Genomic DNA, 14,632 nt, shown 5'->3' with positions numbered 1-14,632 from the left:
AGGAGGGAATCGCACGAACAGCAGAATCGAAAAGTATCGAAAAGCACCGTCGGATGTACCTCACCTCAAACAGCCTTCTCATCGAAGAAATCTCGAGGCAGTCTGCCGGTAAGAGCGAAGGACGTCCCTCAAGCAAGCCCGAAGACATAGCAAGTAGAATCCATCCCAGCAAAATCGCTCTTCGCCGATTGTTTACCTCGTGCAACCATGGAAGAAGAGGTGGTGGACGAGGAGATAAAATGGCGGTTTTCACACCGTTCCAAGGAAAAGGGCCAGGTCAATGTCTTAATGGACCACATCATGAAGGTTGAACACTCGTCTCATTCGGTGACTTGGTTGCTCCTAGTTTGAGTGTTGCAGAGCTCGCTTCGCTCAGACTTTTCCGGCTGCGTTGCTTCGTCGAAACTTTATCGAAGCACGCTGCGGTGCCTTCGAAGCCGCAAGCCACTCTCCTCCGCTAGATCGACGCCGCTGTATGTAGTCGTTGCCCTGTCAGATTCCTCCCGCTCACTTCTCTGCCTTCTCTCGTCGGTCCTTGTGGAACTCACGGCCCTTGCCAATGCGCTCCAAGATCTTCTCTCGGTCCTTGTCGGTCTTCAATTTTGTGATGACAACTTTGCTGGGCGAGACACCGATAGGTACGGATTGACCATTGGACTTCTCGCGGGTGACACGCTCGATTTGAATGAGATACTTGAGGCGGTAGACGGATGTGACCTTGCCCTCACGTCCCTTGTTGGAACCGCGGACAATAGTGACTTCGTCATCCTTTCGGATGGGAATGGATCGGACCTAGAAGGTGTGTTAGAACTAGACAGTTCTAATCGATCACATTGTGGAATGTATATGTGCTCTTGTTCTGGAACTTCTCATACATTGTGCTTCTCTCGCAGCTCTTTCGAGAGGGGTGCGCTCATAATCGATCTGCGGCCGGTTGAGCCAGCGCTGAAGTGGGCTTTGCGCGACTTGCGCCGCGATGAGGCGATGCCTGTGGTACTATTAGAACCGCTGTGAGCGGGCGAAGATGTGCCAGGGCTTACCTTGAGCGACCTTGACCATGTTGGCGGTGTTGATCGAAAATTGTGGTGGAAAGGAATGAAGCGCAGTCCAAGCATCAAATGAAAACTGGTCTCGAAAATCGCAGTGGGACATTTTTGCCAAGATTTATGGGTCACGTGAGAGCCATTAGCTTGGCGCTTCGGCGAGTCCTGTGGAGCAAGTTCGATGTTGGGGCAGCCTCGGCCTCGTCACCAACTTCACATGCTCCAACCACTTTCAATGCCAATCAATCACGACTGCCTGACCATATAGAGAGAGCTACTGAGCATCTGTCCTTCGTTTGTAATTGTCTAAAAGCTTTGTTTCGATCATTTCAGCATAGCATAAGCGTATTGTCACCCGTTCGACCCACTGAGTCAGCCTGGACAACAGCGCCATGAGCGCGTGAAACCACAACACCTCCATCATTCCAGCGGCGTTTGTTTTTCCGTGATTTAGTTTCTTGTCACACCGTTCAGCATGCAATACGTACGGAGTCTCGGTTCTGGTGTGTCAAAGACATGGAACTCCATCAACCCTGCGACCCTCTCAGGTGCGATCGACGTCATCGTCGTTGAGCAGTCAGATGGGACCTTGGCATGCTCACCATTTCATGTCCGCTTTGGCAAATTCTCATTACTGAGACCTTCGGAAAGGAGAGTGGAGTTCAAGGTCAATGGTGTGAGGCAAGACTATGACATGAAATTGGGAGATGGCGGAGAAGCATTTTTCGTATTCGAGACCGCTGGAGACATTCCCGAAGCTCTACAGACGTCGCCTTTATCATCACCAGAGACGAGCCCCGTCACAGTGACTGCAGATACAGAGGGAGAGACACCTCTGACCGAGCCGACGCCTCTAGATCTTGGAGACGAGAAGACACTCGGCTCGTCGGATGGCAGATCAATTCCCACGATACAGAACAATGACGTAGCTGGGATGGATGGTGAAATGTACAGCGGTTACTCTGACTCTGCTCCTGATGTGTCCGCGATAGCTATTGCGCGGAGAGATCTGGGACCTTCCCACCCAGCGTTCGAACGAGCCGCTTCGGAGGAAGTGCTTCCAATGGCGGCAAAGCAGCAGCTGGAGGACATCGACAAAGCCTTCAGGCAGAGGGCTGTATCAGCTTCGGAGCCGCCAGAGGACACCGCATACTCGCGACCTAAGGCCAGTCCTCCCACCCTGAGACCACGAGAAGCCTACCATCGAGCTCTGACACTGTCCAAAAAGCTTTCCACGTCTAATATACGATCGAAAGTCACAGAATCCGGTGATCTAATGCTTGATATGACAGGCTACAAGTCAACCGAGGAGGAAGCATTACGAGCAGAAGCCATCGCTCGAAAGCTGCTCTCTGAGGAGATGGATGGCAGCTATGATATTGGCTCGTTAATCGGTACCGATGAACATGGTAATTTATGGATCTACAGCAGCGAGGAGGCACGAGATGCCGCCAACAGGAAGACTGCCGGACAAGTCATGGGTGCCTTCGCAATCACGAGCGATTCTGCATCGGATCCGGGGTATCACAGCGACAGCGATAGAGCGTCCTCAGCACCAGGCACTCCACGGCAGACGCATCAAAGAGCCAAGTCAGAAGAAATTCCTCAACCACGAATGTCAGCAGACCGCGGCCGCGCCTTCGCCAAAACGCTCCGCCTCACAAGCGACCAGCTCAAAAAGCTCGAACTCCAGCCCGGCGCAAACCCCATGTCCTTCACCGCGGGTCGAGCGACCTGCCCAGCAGTCATGTACTACTGGACCTCCGAAACACCCATCGTAATCTCCGATATCGACGGCACGATCACAAAATCAGACGCACTGGGGCACATCCTCAACATGGTCGGTCGCGACTGGACACACTCCGGGGTGGCAAAGCTCTACACCGAAATCGTTGCCAACGGTTACAACATCCTGTACCTCACTTCCCGCTCCGTCGGCCAAGCCGACACCACCCGTGCCTATCTCAACAACATCAACCAAGAAGGCTGGAAACTGCCCAAAGGCCCGGTCATCCTCAGTCCGGACCGCACCATAGCCGCCCTCCGCCGCGAAGTCTACCTGCGCAAACCGGAGGTGTTCAAAATGGCCTGCTTAAGGGACATCCTCGACCTCTTCCCAGGCAAGAAGAACCCTTTTTATGCCGGTTTCGGCAACCGCTTCACGGACGCTTTATCCTATCGGACGGTGCACATCCCCTCGACCCGCATCTTCACTATCAACACCAACTCCGAGGTCGCGATTGACATGATGAGTCTGAGCAAATACCGTAGCAGCTATGTCAACATGAGGGAAGTCGTTGACCACCATTTTCCCCCTGTATCAACACTTGTAAAAGAAGGCGGCGAGGAGTTTACGGATTTTACCTATTGGCGGGACACGCCGCAGGGAATGGATGATTGGATTCCCACGGATTCGGAGGACGAGGATATTGAGAGCGACGATGATGTCGACGATGAGAGAGCGAATGCGTTGGGCGACAGTTATCTGTCGAGAGATTCGGTCGATCAGTCGGTTGACTTGAACGACAGTGTCATAAGGCCGTCGATTGAGGTCGATGAGGAGGATCTGGATGAGGATCTGGCGAATTCGAGGATAGTGGATGAGGACTTTACGGAAGACTACATCGGTTCGAGACCGGGCTCGTCGGCGAAGCAGAAGGGCTGAGCTATGAGGGGCCAACATGTGTTATTAGAAGAATGAAATCAGCTACTTTTCGTTGCGGCTAGCTGCAGTGCACCGACTATGCACTCTGCTCGTCTGTTGTCCTCTGTTGCAAAAGCTCCCTTCAGCGGGGAAGGGGTGGCGAAGGGGGCGGTAGCGGCATGTATATTCACGGCACCTGGGTAGTCATCCGGCGTCTTCAAACTCCAGAATGCTCAGAGGCCAGACCGTTCCATTCATCGGAAGAATACGAGACCATACCCTACTACATCACATCTTGCTATCAAGCATTTCTGCCAATCATTGATTGAACAACAACCAAATCCCCGCACTGGCAAGGAAAGTACATCTTCGGTGCACAGTGCATAGTGCACATGCGGCCGTGCCGCTCAACGCCAACTCTATTCGGACCGCTCTACGCTGGCCGCTTCCGTTCTTTGCTTCACCACGCGTCCCACGGGCCCTCACCTTTCACTTCGACAACGGTTTCGTACGCGCCGGACCAGCAACGCAGCATGGCCACCCAACCACCCAAACCCCGCAACCTCCTAATCTTCGGCCTCGCCCCCTCCCCCGACCCCAACACACCCTGGCCCGCCACTCGCCTCAACGCCGCACTCGAAGCCCAGCAATCTCTGGCCAAATCCTCTCATTGGTCTCTCACAGTGCACACCGTCGACCCATCTGTTCCAACACAGACCAGCATCGCTCAGATCCAGGAGGTCCTGCGTAGCAAACCGCACTGGGATGTGGTTGGTATTGGGTTTGGGTTGAGAGGGAATCTGGGGTTGACGGGGTGGTTTGAGCGTTTGGTGAATGTGGTCGTCAGGGAAGTCGGCGCGAAGGGGACGTTATTGGGGTTTCCGACGAGTCCGGATCGGTTGGTGCAGGATTCGGAGGAGTTGGTTGCGAGGGAAGCGGCGGAGAGGGGCGGTGGTGAGACTTGATAGGGTTGCTGAGTGCGGACGACTACTCGATGAGCGGCATCAGCTACTGTACGTACACTGGGCGCTGTACTTGTCGTTCGTCGTGCCGTCGACCCCCTAGCTAACCAACAGCTCTGTTCTCCACCAGATACTTCTCACGATGATCGCCACTATGGGACTATCAGTAGCAGAATTCGAGATCATGTCATCGACCTGTTGTCAAGCCCCTTGATTCAGTCCACGGGTTGTTCCTGCCGCATTGAGAGACTGAGAGAACATAGACGCGATTGAAGGCTCTCCGAGGATGTCAACGAGTATCGAACGCTACACGTACACTTACGACGCGGAAAACTGGACCACACAACATTAAACTCGCACCCACTCTGCTGGTACTTTTCCCACATAGCCGCCACCACTACAGCCACCGCTGGTATAAGCTACTCATCCGACTTCGATCTAGACTGTCCTTTCAACCGGTTTGAGCAGGCGCGGCGCGTCATCCGGTCTCATGTAAGCTCCTTGTCATCCGGCGTCAGATAAATCTTCTCCCAGCCACGACTTCCACACCGTGCTCAGGCCGCCAAAGGTCCTGGTTGTGCTTTGCGGGAAAGTCCTCCCCAATGCTTGCCCTCGCTGCAAGAAGAGTATTGACAGGCAGGAGCGAATGCCGTTAGCCAGTCGCACTTGCTGCCGAAAGTGTCAGCAGAAGCAGGTGCGAATGCCGCTGGCCAAGCGCTCCTGCTGTACTGTAGAAGTGTCGAGCAAGGTAGGCGCGAACGCCCTTACTTCATCGCTCCTGCCTAAAAGTTGCAAAAGCGTCTAGCGAGGTAGGTGCGAGAATCGACAAGTCGAAGGCTCCTGCCGTATTGCAGAAGGTGTAGAGAAAGGCGGGTGCAAGACCTCATCAGCCGATCGCTCCTGCGGCGCTGCAGAAAGCGCATGGCAAAGTAGGTGCGATTGCGCTCAGCTGGTCGCTCTTGCTGCAGAGTATGTCTGGGTAGGTATTGTCATCCGGTCTGCCAGACATCTTGTCATCCGGTCTCAGCTGCACCCACCGTGCTGATCGCCTTTAGTCTCACATGGACTGGAAAGCCTGAGAGCCTTGTGGAACCTGCCTCTGCTCAGACTATAAATGTATACTCTACCCACTTATGAGTGGCATGTATGTCCTCCTAACGGGAAGACCGATCATTACTGTCGCCATTCGCCAAGGTCGACTCTGACAGGCAAGCGACAAATGACATTTAAGACGAAGCTGCGACAGATCAGTGATGCCATTTTTCATGCATTTCGGATCCGCCAGGTCGGATTTGAGTTCTACATATTATAACATTGCCTGGTCTGTAGAGGCCTGCAAGCTCTTGCTTGTGGCCGTTTTGATTCACTCGCTCTTCATGTCTTCTGTGTACGCTCAAAGTCCCGGACTTCCCGCCGGGCTACTCGCACTGTTACTCCCAACAGCATTCGCATTCAGATACTCCAGCGGCACCCTTGGCACCCGTGGACTCTGCGCCCCAAGATCCCCATCCTTCCCCATCCCTAGGCCAGCAGCACCACCGCCTCCACCACTCAACGCTCTCAGTCGCGCCGCGTCTTTGACCTGGCCCTTTTCACGTGCACTCTCGCTCTTCCCGCCAGTCAGACGGCGCATGCCACGACGGACGGACTCGATTGCGCTCGTGGGCATGTGCCCGCCCGTACCAGTCGGCGTCAAGCCAGTCCTGACAGAACTTGAGATGGTGGCGCTGAGTGGCGGGAACGGAGTGCTGTTCTCGGAATCAGACGCAATGGCGTCGTCGTACTCGGCTGGACTTGCCAGCGCCGAGGGAAGCATTGTGCTTGCGGTCGGCTGTGTAGCGGGAAATTGATTCGCTGGCGATGTGATCGAGCGTGAGTGCAGACCTGGACGCACGGGTGCTGTCATGTTCAACGGCGGCGGTGGCGGAGCCTGCGGCTTCTTGCTCGCTGAGGATGTTGGCAGGGATGGTCCGGGACCGTCGAAGCTGCTGCCACTGATCTCGTCAATTGAAGAGAACGACGTTTGCAGGGAGCCGGCCAGGGACGAGAGGCTGGGCTGTGCACGCCAGTGGCCGCCGAGCGATGCATTTGAGTCCGCAAGTCCATTGTGGAGGGATGCAGAGGAGGGCGCTCGATTTAGTGACCGATGCAAGATAGGCGCGACCTGCTCGTCGTAGACTTCAGCGTTGTGTTCATGCATATCGACTGCAACGAAGCTTGAGTGTGATGTGCCTGTAGGTGTGTTGACAGTATCACCCTCAATGTCGTCGAAGAAGTCGTCCAAGCTGTCCAAGGTATTGACCAGGTCGGACACGTTCGCGTCGGTACTCGTCTCCATTGAGCGCATCGTGTCCGCTCGGCTTTGCGGAGGGAAGTATGAGTCTGCGTACTCCTCATCTTGGTGGAATTCAACGTCAGGTGTCTTGTCTTCCTTCTCTCTCATGGCCTCACTGTCACCGCACGTGTAGAACACGGCGTGGACGTTGTTGCGAGTCATGCTGGAGTAGACAGCAGGCATGGGAATCGACCAGCCCGAAGACTGCGGTATGCCATACAAGCTTTTGACGGCTTCGTATTGCTTCCGTATCGCACGAGCAGAGCCGGAGGCCATGCTCATTCTGAGATGATGCTTCTCCATAGGATTGCCAGACACTTCCATAATATGATCCATGACTTGCAGTGCCTGCTGCGAGTGTTCCGTCTGAAGGAGCCGCAGAAGTGGGGATATCAGATCAGGACCATGGCTCGTGATGGCAGAGTCTTTCATGTCGACTAGCGGAATGAGCACGCAGAGAATGTCCATTACCTTGACTCGTAGCCATGGTGTCCGGTTCGTAAGAAGCCCAAGCATGAATATGAGGCTCTCAGCATCGAACTTTGGAAAGTAGGTCGCGCTCAGTCCATCAACCATGTCATCGAGAAAGTTCTGTGCATACTCGTACTGCTGAGCAGCAAAGCGACTGAGAGGTGCATAAATCTTGTCGAGGCCCTTGTTTTGAGCGATGCCAGCAAGTTGCTGTGCAGTCCCTTGTGCCGTCCGCGACAGAACATCGACGTCGAGATCTTGCAGCATTCGCGGGAAGTTCGCTAGAATGCCAAAAAGGAGCCGATCACCATTGCCGACGAGTTCACAGTCCTCAAGATCAGAGAGCTTCGCAATAAGTGACAGTGTTCGACCGAAGCTGTCCGCAGATTTCAGGCCTTTGTACAGCAGGCCTTGTAGACCTTCGAAGGTCCCCTCCCATTTTGTTGGTTGTGCTTTGAGTATGACTTCGGCCGATGTAGGGTCCGTAAGATTCACTTTATCGAGCAACTTCTCCAGCATTCCTAGAGTTTCGTAGAACTCTCTCTCATGTATTGTACTCAAACAGGCACATGTTGTCCAGAACAATTGAGGGTATCGGAGCAAATGACTCGGCTCTAGGGCTCCGATTATGACTTTCAAAGTTGTCAGGATCTCGAGCGAAAAAGTCTGGTAATCTGACTGCTCGTCGGCAATGGTGTTAGAAAGCCGAGCAAGCATATCTGCAAGCATCCGAGAGTCAAGCGTGACAGATATGCATCGAAAGACCTGAAAGGACCGACACGCTAAATGTCGAACGGGGCAAATCGACGCCCAGTGTAGCGCCTCCTTTGCCCAGCAATCACTGAACTGATCGTAGGTCAGACTGAACATCTCAACCACCCTCTTGGCGAGGTAAAGCATCTGTGATGGTACACGATTGCCTCCATCGTCCTCGACCTTGCCAGTATGAGACTCATATGACCATGAAATGTGCGGCTCATTCTTCCTGACCGAATCAACGACCTGCTCGATTTGATCCCTCAAAGGGGCTAGGGCTGCCGGATCAGACTTCGTCACAACAAGTTCATGCAGTTGATGTACCAACATTTCACGTGCTTGTTCCTGCACAGTCGGAGTGTAGTGATCCCAAAGGACAAAGACGGCATGTAGAACTCGGACAGCTTGATCGCGGGTCAACTTGACAGGCGGTACCATCAGATCCACAAGGAAAATCAACGACACTTGTCCAAGTGAGAGGCCGGACTGCTTGTTGCCCGTAGGCAGCATGTTCTCCATATCTGCCACATAGGGTAGGTGTGCAGTTTCGGGAACGATATTTTCTGTCTTCTTTTTGTCGTTGACCATGTTCTTCGGCGTGAGTTGCAAAAGGAAGAACTCTAGCACTCGCGACCCGGCCGGTGTAGTGGACAGATACACCACAATCTGCTTCGCATATTCGACGAAGTTCTGCTCTCGCCGCTCGAGAGAGAGGTAGATGATGAAGTCCAGAATGAGCTGTACATTTCCGGCATGCGGACCAGTCGCAAGAGCCTGCCACAATGCCTGAACTTCGTTGTGCATCGGCGTGCCGGAGCATATTGTGATTTCAAACATGTTCACAAGCAGCATGTACGAGACTGCCGTTGGTCCACCAGTGTTCGGGTCAACCTGTAGCTCCAGCGTCTGAAGCCAAGGAAGTATAGAAGCAACGATGTTGCGCTGATGGTCAGTCTGGGCGGTCTTGTAGTGCAACGAGAATTCGGAGAAGATTAAGAAAGCCAGATGAGGATGCGCCGATGCTAGACGTCGAGAGTATTCAAACTGGGCCAGCTTATACACAGCTCGAGTCTTGTCAGAAATGCTGATATCGAATTCCTGCAAGTTCGAGCTCGTTGCTTGCCGCTCATCAAGAGTTCTCAGCAAGCGAGCAGACTTCATTCTCAGCTCACGGCTTTCGCTGCCCAGTGTGAAGACAACCGTACCCAGGACTCTCCAGAACTCCACTGGGTACGTCGGTTGCTCTATTAGCACTTCTGCGACGACTTCGAAATAGCTGCTGAGGCTTTTCTGGTTGTCGGTGCGATAGCAGCTTTCTATGGCGTGCTCGACGAAGCGAGAATGCTCTGGATTGTTCAGCAACAACAGTCGTAGAGCTCTGCGACCAATGGCGTGCATTTTGTCATTCTGCGTATCGAAGATGGCATCAATCCAGGATAGCATTCGAGGCAGGTTGAATGACAGAATCGCGTTGGTCTCCGTCTTAACGCTGACAGGGCCTGCACAGAGCGCAGCCATCGCAGCCAATGCAGCAACTCGAAGGCTACTTTTCTCCTTTTCGACTGCAGCATTTGGATTGACCCTCTCAAAATTCTCTCGTGCAGCACTGTGGCCCGCTGAGTCTAGCAGCCCGTTACGCGGCACAGGATCGGGCGAGAAGCCGCACCAGTCCTCCATTAGTGCGAAGGCGGATTTGCGAGCCTCAAAAGGCATCCATCGAGAATAATTTTCGGTCCGCCTGATGGCTTCGAAGGTCTCTTCGACCAGTCCGCAGTAGTGCAGACGGAGCTTGTGGAACTTCCAATCATTCTGTATATCGGTATCGCTCAGATAGATGCGGAGGTCCTTCGCATATGTCACCAAATTATGCAGAATCCAATCGTCGTTGTAGACATCTTCGTGTCGCAAGAAGGTTGCCGTCAGCTTGTAGACATGTGTGACTTCCGTCCGCAGGCGCTCCGTCATCTGTGAGCGCTGTGGACTGCTAGGTGTTCGATGATGGGCATTGATTCTCGCCTTCGCTTCATCGTTGCACGTGATCACAGCGTACTGCAAAGATTCCAACAGAGTGCGATACAGCTTGCGGTTGATGGAGCCTAACGCTGTCACGACTGAACTTCGAATGGCTTCGGGGCCAACTGCGAGCATTGGTATGACAGCAGAGAAAAGCGCACGTGCCGACCCGAGCTTCTCCTGGGCGACACTAGAGCCCTTGGATGTCTTTCGACCATGTACGACGTTTGCGAGCTGACTTTGAGACTGAGCTCCCGACGAGCTTAGTGTGACACATGCCATGATGAGATAGAGTTTCCATTGATCGATAAGGACTTCTCCAGGGGTATTTGAGCTTCGTCCTTGAGAGCGAATGTCCTGCATGTTCGTCGCATGTGGATTCAGTCTTGCGATGGCCTCAACATCGGCTTGCATGAGCATTAATCGATCACAGACGAACTCGGGAAAGAGCGATCGCGTGTGGACAGTGTTCAAAGACATGCCGGACCAGACTGGGAAATGCTTTGAACCACAGCATCACGTCGTATGTGACCTCAGAACTGCAAAGCTCCATCAGTATGTTCTGGCCCGTTCGCTGATGCTTGTCTTTCTGCAATCTGCTGCGTTCCGCAACGCTGAGCATGTCGTCTGGAATAGTCAGAATCTGCGACGAATACTGCTCGAGAATGTTGATGATACGCGCCTGCTCTTCTTTCCCAAGGGCTGCGTCGAATTGCAGCACTAGACGTAGAACACGGATTGCGTATGCGCGGACACGTCTTGATTGGGAACACAGAAAGAAGAATCCATACGCTTCGATCTCGTCCACAAGGGTTATGACGTTCGTCATCTCCATCTGTATGGCACGAGCACCGGCCGAGTCTTTGGCTTTCTGTCTGACGTGGTCCATCCATATGTTGAGTAGCTCCAGATAGAGCGCGAGTGTGGATTCAATGTGAGCGGGGCCTAGGCGTCCCTCATCGGACATCGTAGAATACTGCTGATCATAGTTGAAAATGAAGCGTGGGAAAGCAATCGCCACAGCTTGAGCATGACCCTGTTTTGCGATGGCCTTCAGTGAGCCAGCAGCACAGGCAGCGATCACTGGCTCTACGTGAGCAGAGCCCGTACAGAGCAAATTGATGAGGTTGCTGTGTGGAATGGATTCGCTCATACACCGTGGGAGTGCCTGCATCGCAACGTGTAAGAGTTCGAGATATGGCTGTCTCTGATCTGGCACCCCATCTTCCCGACGAGCAAGGCTGAAAGCTTCCGATATTGGCGTCTTCGGAGTCAATACAGAGAATTTCTCGTTTAGCGATGCTTGACCTCCAAAGGTGTTATCGCAGACTATCGTGATTTTTCCAACAATTTCGCAAAACTGGTAGTAGTAATTCCGAGTGCTTTCGTCCAGTGTCGCCACATTAACAAGAGCCGATGAAGGCTTGTCGTCAGCCATGAATGGACGCCGCGAAGCATCAAGAAAGAACTCCGGCTTCGTGCTGAGTGGCGATATTGGAATGCCTTCGACAGGGTATGCGATATAGCTGAACACAGGAAATGGTGGTCGAGAAACGTTGTTATTCTCTGCATCTGCCATGATCGCGAGGAATCCGCGTATGCTGACCGCGATCTTTTCAGGCTCCAGGTTCTCAATCCTCAGATCTCTGGCAGACTGGACGAGGTCAATACTGGCCAGTGGAAAGACAATCTGACGAAAGCAAACGTCCTGAAACGCATATCCCAAGATCCGAATAAGTTGAACAAGCGCATCAGAGGTGCCTGGCTCCGTGGTGATGTGACTCTTCCGCCCACTCGGAAAGGCAATCTTTATCATTTCGTCCACCCGACGTGCTCGAGCTTGAGTAGAGTCGTTCACGCGAGCGAGATAGGTCCAGGTGAGTTGACACAGTGCTTGCATTGCTGCAGCACGAGTGGTTTTGTCCCTAAGTTTGCCAGCCAGATTGGCTACCAATGCTGGCCATTGAGTCATGAAAGACTCCACAGGTGAAATGCAAGTCAACAATATCGATAGAGGAAAGCCGCTGTTCCAATGACGAACCTTTGATAGCATATTGCCGAGCCTAGAATTGACAGTGTTTACAAAGTCGGTCCAAGGAACATTGGTTGAAAAGCTCTCCGGATTCGCTGCCACTGGTATGAGCAATCTTTCCAGCAATTGGCAGTAGGCCTGCTTGATCCTCGGACCATGAGCGTCAGCGAAGAGATTACCGAGGACTGTGAGGAAGTCGCAAGTGTTTCGAGCATGCTCTTGCGTGATAGGAATGTGCAGATTCCTCATGGCCAGAAGTAACAGCTCAATGCGTGATTCCAGGTCCCGTGCCGCCAGCGTACCTGTACTCCGAGTGACATTGCTCTGTAGAAGGTCCAGTTGGTTGACGTAACGTTGTGTGACACTTCCGAAATCCAGACGGCTCATACATCCCAAGACTTGACCGAAAATCCGCCAGTTCGCAAGCCTCAGCGGAGAGTTCAATAGCTGGTTGGAGTCCATGTCACGCAATTGGCAGAACACGATATCCTCAAGTTTGTGGGCAAGATCAGGCGTGATGGCGACCAGGGTGCCCTGCTCAAATATGGCGATAAGCACGCGAGACAAGAGGTATACTGATACTGTCGCGCGCTTATCAGCCATGTTGTATTCCTGTTGCAGCGGATCGAGCCCTGGAAGGGACGAGTCGAGCCCGTTTGGCAGTGGTTGGTCGATGTCTCCGGGATGCCCACCCTCAGTATGTCGCCTGGGAAGCATGGTGGCACAGCGAGGTTGCTAGGTTGAGCACGTAATTGACGCTTGACATTGTTGGCGGCATCTCCCTTGGCTTTCCTCCATAGCATCAGACTATCGACCAGAGGCTTGGGATTCTGGCGAGTGATGTGCCCGAGCGATGTGATCAGCTGGTCGAAAGAGGGATCCACGCCTGCAGCACAGCACTGCTCAACAGGCGTGGCCACAGTGTCGATGGTGGCTAAACATTGATTTATCTTTGCATCGGCTCGAACAACGAAAGAATGGAAGAGATGGTGTAGCGCGTACTCGGCAGGTGTGCGGGGCTCCGATGGCTGGACGGAGGACAATGACTGGCCGTTGACTCTGCGTCGAAGCGGCCCTCGCTTTCGGACCACGCCATCGGTGGCCATGGTCGGATCGTCCTGCGAGCTTCTTGCAGCATGCGCAGACGAAGGCGATTGTATACCGGATATTGCTTGTGGGGAGTCTGCAGCCGCGGCAATGCGACGAGCAGTTGGCAGTGCACGATTATTGGAGGTCGCGTGGAGCAGCGACTCTGGGCTCAGTGGGCTTGATGTCTGAGGAGAGTTGAAGCTCGTATTCCTTGAATGCTGAACACCATGGATGACAGAAGTCTGACGGTGGTGCCCATAACTGTTGGACAATTGCCGCCTCAGACCAGACTCAGTGGTGCTATAGGACTCCGCAGGATAGTGTCCCTGAGCGGACGGGGCACGAGTCTCTCTCGGAATGTTGTAGCTGGCCGACGTGTTTATGGGAGGCCGGCCTCGGGGGACTGAGTGATCTCGAACGTGGGGAGGGAGGCCATTGTTCGTGAGGGGGCTTGTGATGATCGTCGCAGTGCCATGATCTTGTTCGGATGCTGCATTGGGCGACTGTATCGAGGTCTGTAGGTGATGTGGGAGTCGAGCCACCGAGTTCTGCACATCTAGAGGATTGTCAGTGGGGGTCCATTGGTGAAACGCTGCGACGAGTTTGGTTTTGGGGGCGTACGGTTATGAAGCATGGTGGACTCGAGCTACCGCAGTAGCAGACAGGAGGCCACGTCTGCTAGGGCACTGCATGTCTCTGAGCGACACAGAGGGCAACGGGTTTGTGTAAGAGGAAGTTGCTCTAGGATGCGTGGAAGGACCTTTGCCGCTCTCCCCTTCCAAGCAGACCGTTGTTGTGCTGCCATCACGTTGCATCATAAGCCAATCAAAGCCCCGTGCCTTGCGCAGTGGAGAGCGCCTGCAGATCATATGCCAAGCGAAGGAGTTAGGAGATACTGTCCCTACCCGATGCATGATCTGATGCTCGAGGAGAATGTTGTCCTCGTGCTTCCACGCACTTCCCGAGTCTGTCAGACGCGCACGAAGACTTATGGCAGAAACCGAAACAATGCTTTGATGATGCAAAGGTCTCCATTTCGTTTCAATGTCGTGGGATTCGTGATGGAAGTCATCCACCGTGGTCCTGCCGGGCACGTGGAAGACACGTTCGATATAAGCAGCAGCAACCACATCATGGGACCTGGCGTGGCACACATGTACACGAACAACGCTACATCGAGCCACATGGGAGCATGTGCTCATCAAGAAATCAATATGTCTTGCGTTTTGCCATATGCCTGAAACGCGAAATACGAGCAGCAGCGCACATGCACGCGCGCGATAACTT

The 14,632-nt window shown here is 53.5% G+C and overlaps 4 protein-coding genes across 4 annotated transcripts; 2 read left to right on the top strand and 2 right to left on the bottom strand.

The window, feature by feature from the left end:
• Window positions 1-507: 507 nt before the first annotated feature.
• Window positions 508-1,059, bottom strand: AB675_4648 (60S ribosomal protein L26-1; the record flags this gene model as incomplete). The annotated part of the gene is made up of 3 exons (XM_018144802.1): window positions 508-792; window positions 876-988; window positions 1,041-1,059. 3 exons carry the CDS (start codon window positions 1,057-1,059, stop codon window positions 508-510), a joined length of 417 nt encoding a protein of 138 aa, XP_017999152.1.
• Window positions 1,060-1,518: 459 nt separating this feature from the next.
• On the top strand, window positions 1,519-3,708 carry AB675_4647 (Nuclear elongation and deformation protein 1; the record flags this gene model as incomplete). Its single annotated transcript, XM_018144801.1, has 1 exon — window positions 1,519-3,708. One exon carries the CDS (start codon window positions 1,519-1,521, stop codon window positions 3,706-3,708), a length of 2,190 nt encoding a protein of 729 aa, XP_017998900.1.
• A 512-nt stretch (window positions 3,709-4,220) lies between these two features.
• AB675_4646 (uncharacterized protein) lies at window positions 4,221-4,652 on the top strand (the record flags this gene model as incomplete). The annotated part of the gene is made up of 1 exon (XM_018144800.1): window positions 4,221-4,652. One exon carries the CDS (start codon window positions 4,221-4,223, stop codon window positions 4,650-4,652), a length of 432 nt encoding a protein of 143 aa, XP_017998934.1.
• Window positions 4,653-6,042: 1,390 nt separating this feature from the next.
• Window positions 6,043-13,979, bottom strand: AB675_4645 (Cell morphogenesis protein PAG1; the record flags this gene model as incomplete). Its single annotated transcript, XM_018144799.1, has 4 exons — window positions 6,043-10,631; window positions 10,690-12,837; window positions 12,900-13,901; window positions 13,967-13,979. The coding sequence occupies 4 exons, from the start codon at window positions 13,977-13,979 to the stop codon at window positions 6,043-6,045; spliced, it is 7,752 nt and encodes a 2,583-aa protein (XP_017999083.1).
• Window positions 13,980-14,632: the final 653 nt, after the last annotated feature.

Source organism: Cyphellophora attinorum (genome assembly GCF_001299255.1).
Source record: "Cyphellophora attinorum strain CBS 131958 chromosome Unknown Contig16, whole genome shotgun sequence".
Classification (NCBI taxonomy): domain Eukaryota; kingdom Fungi; phylum Ascomycota; class Eurotiomycetes; order Chaetothyriales; family Cyphellophoraceae; genus Cyphellophora; species Cyphellophora attinorum.
Note: the sequence above shows the minus strand (reverse complement) of the source record. Positions and strands in the feature narration are given on the sequence as shown.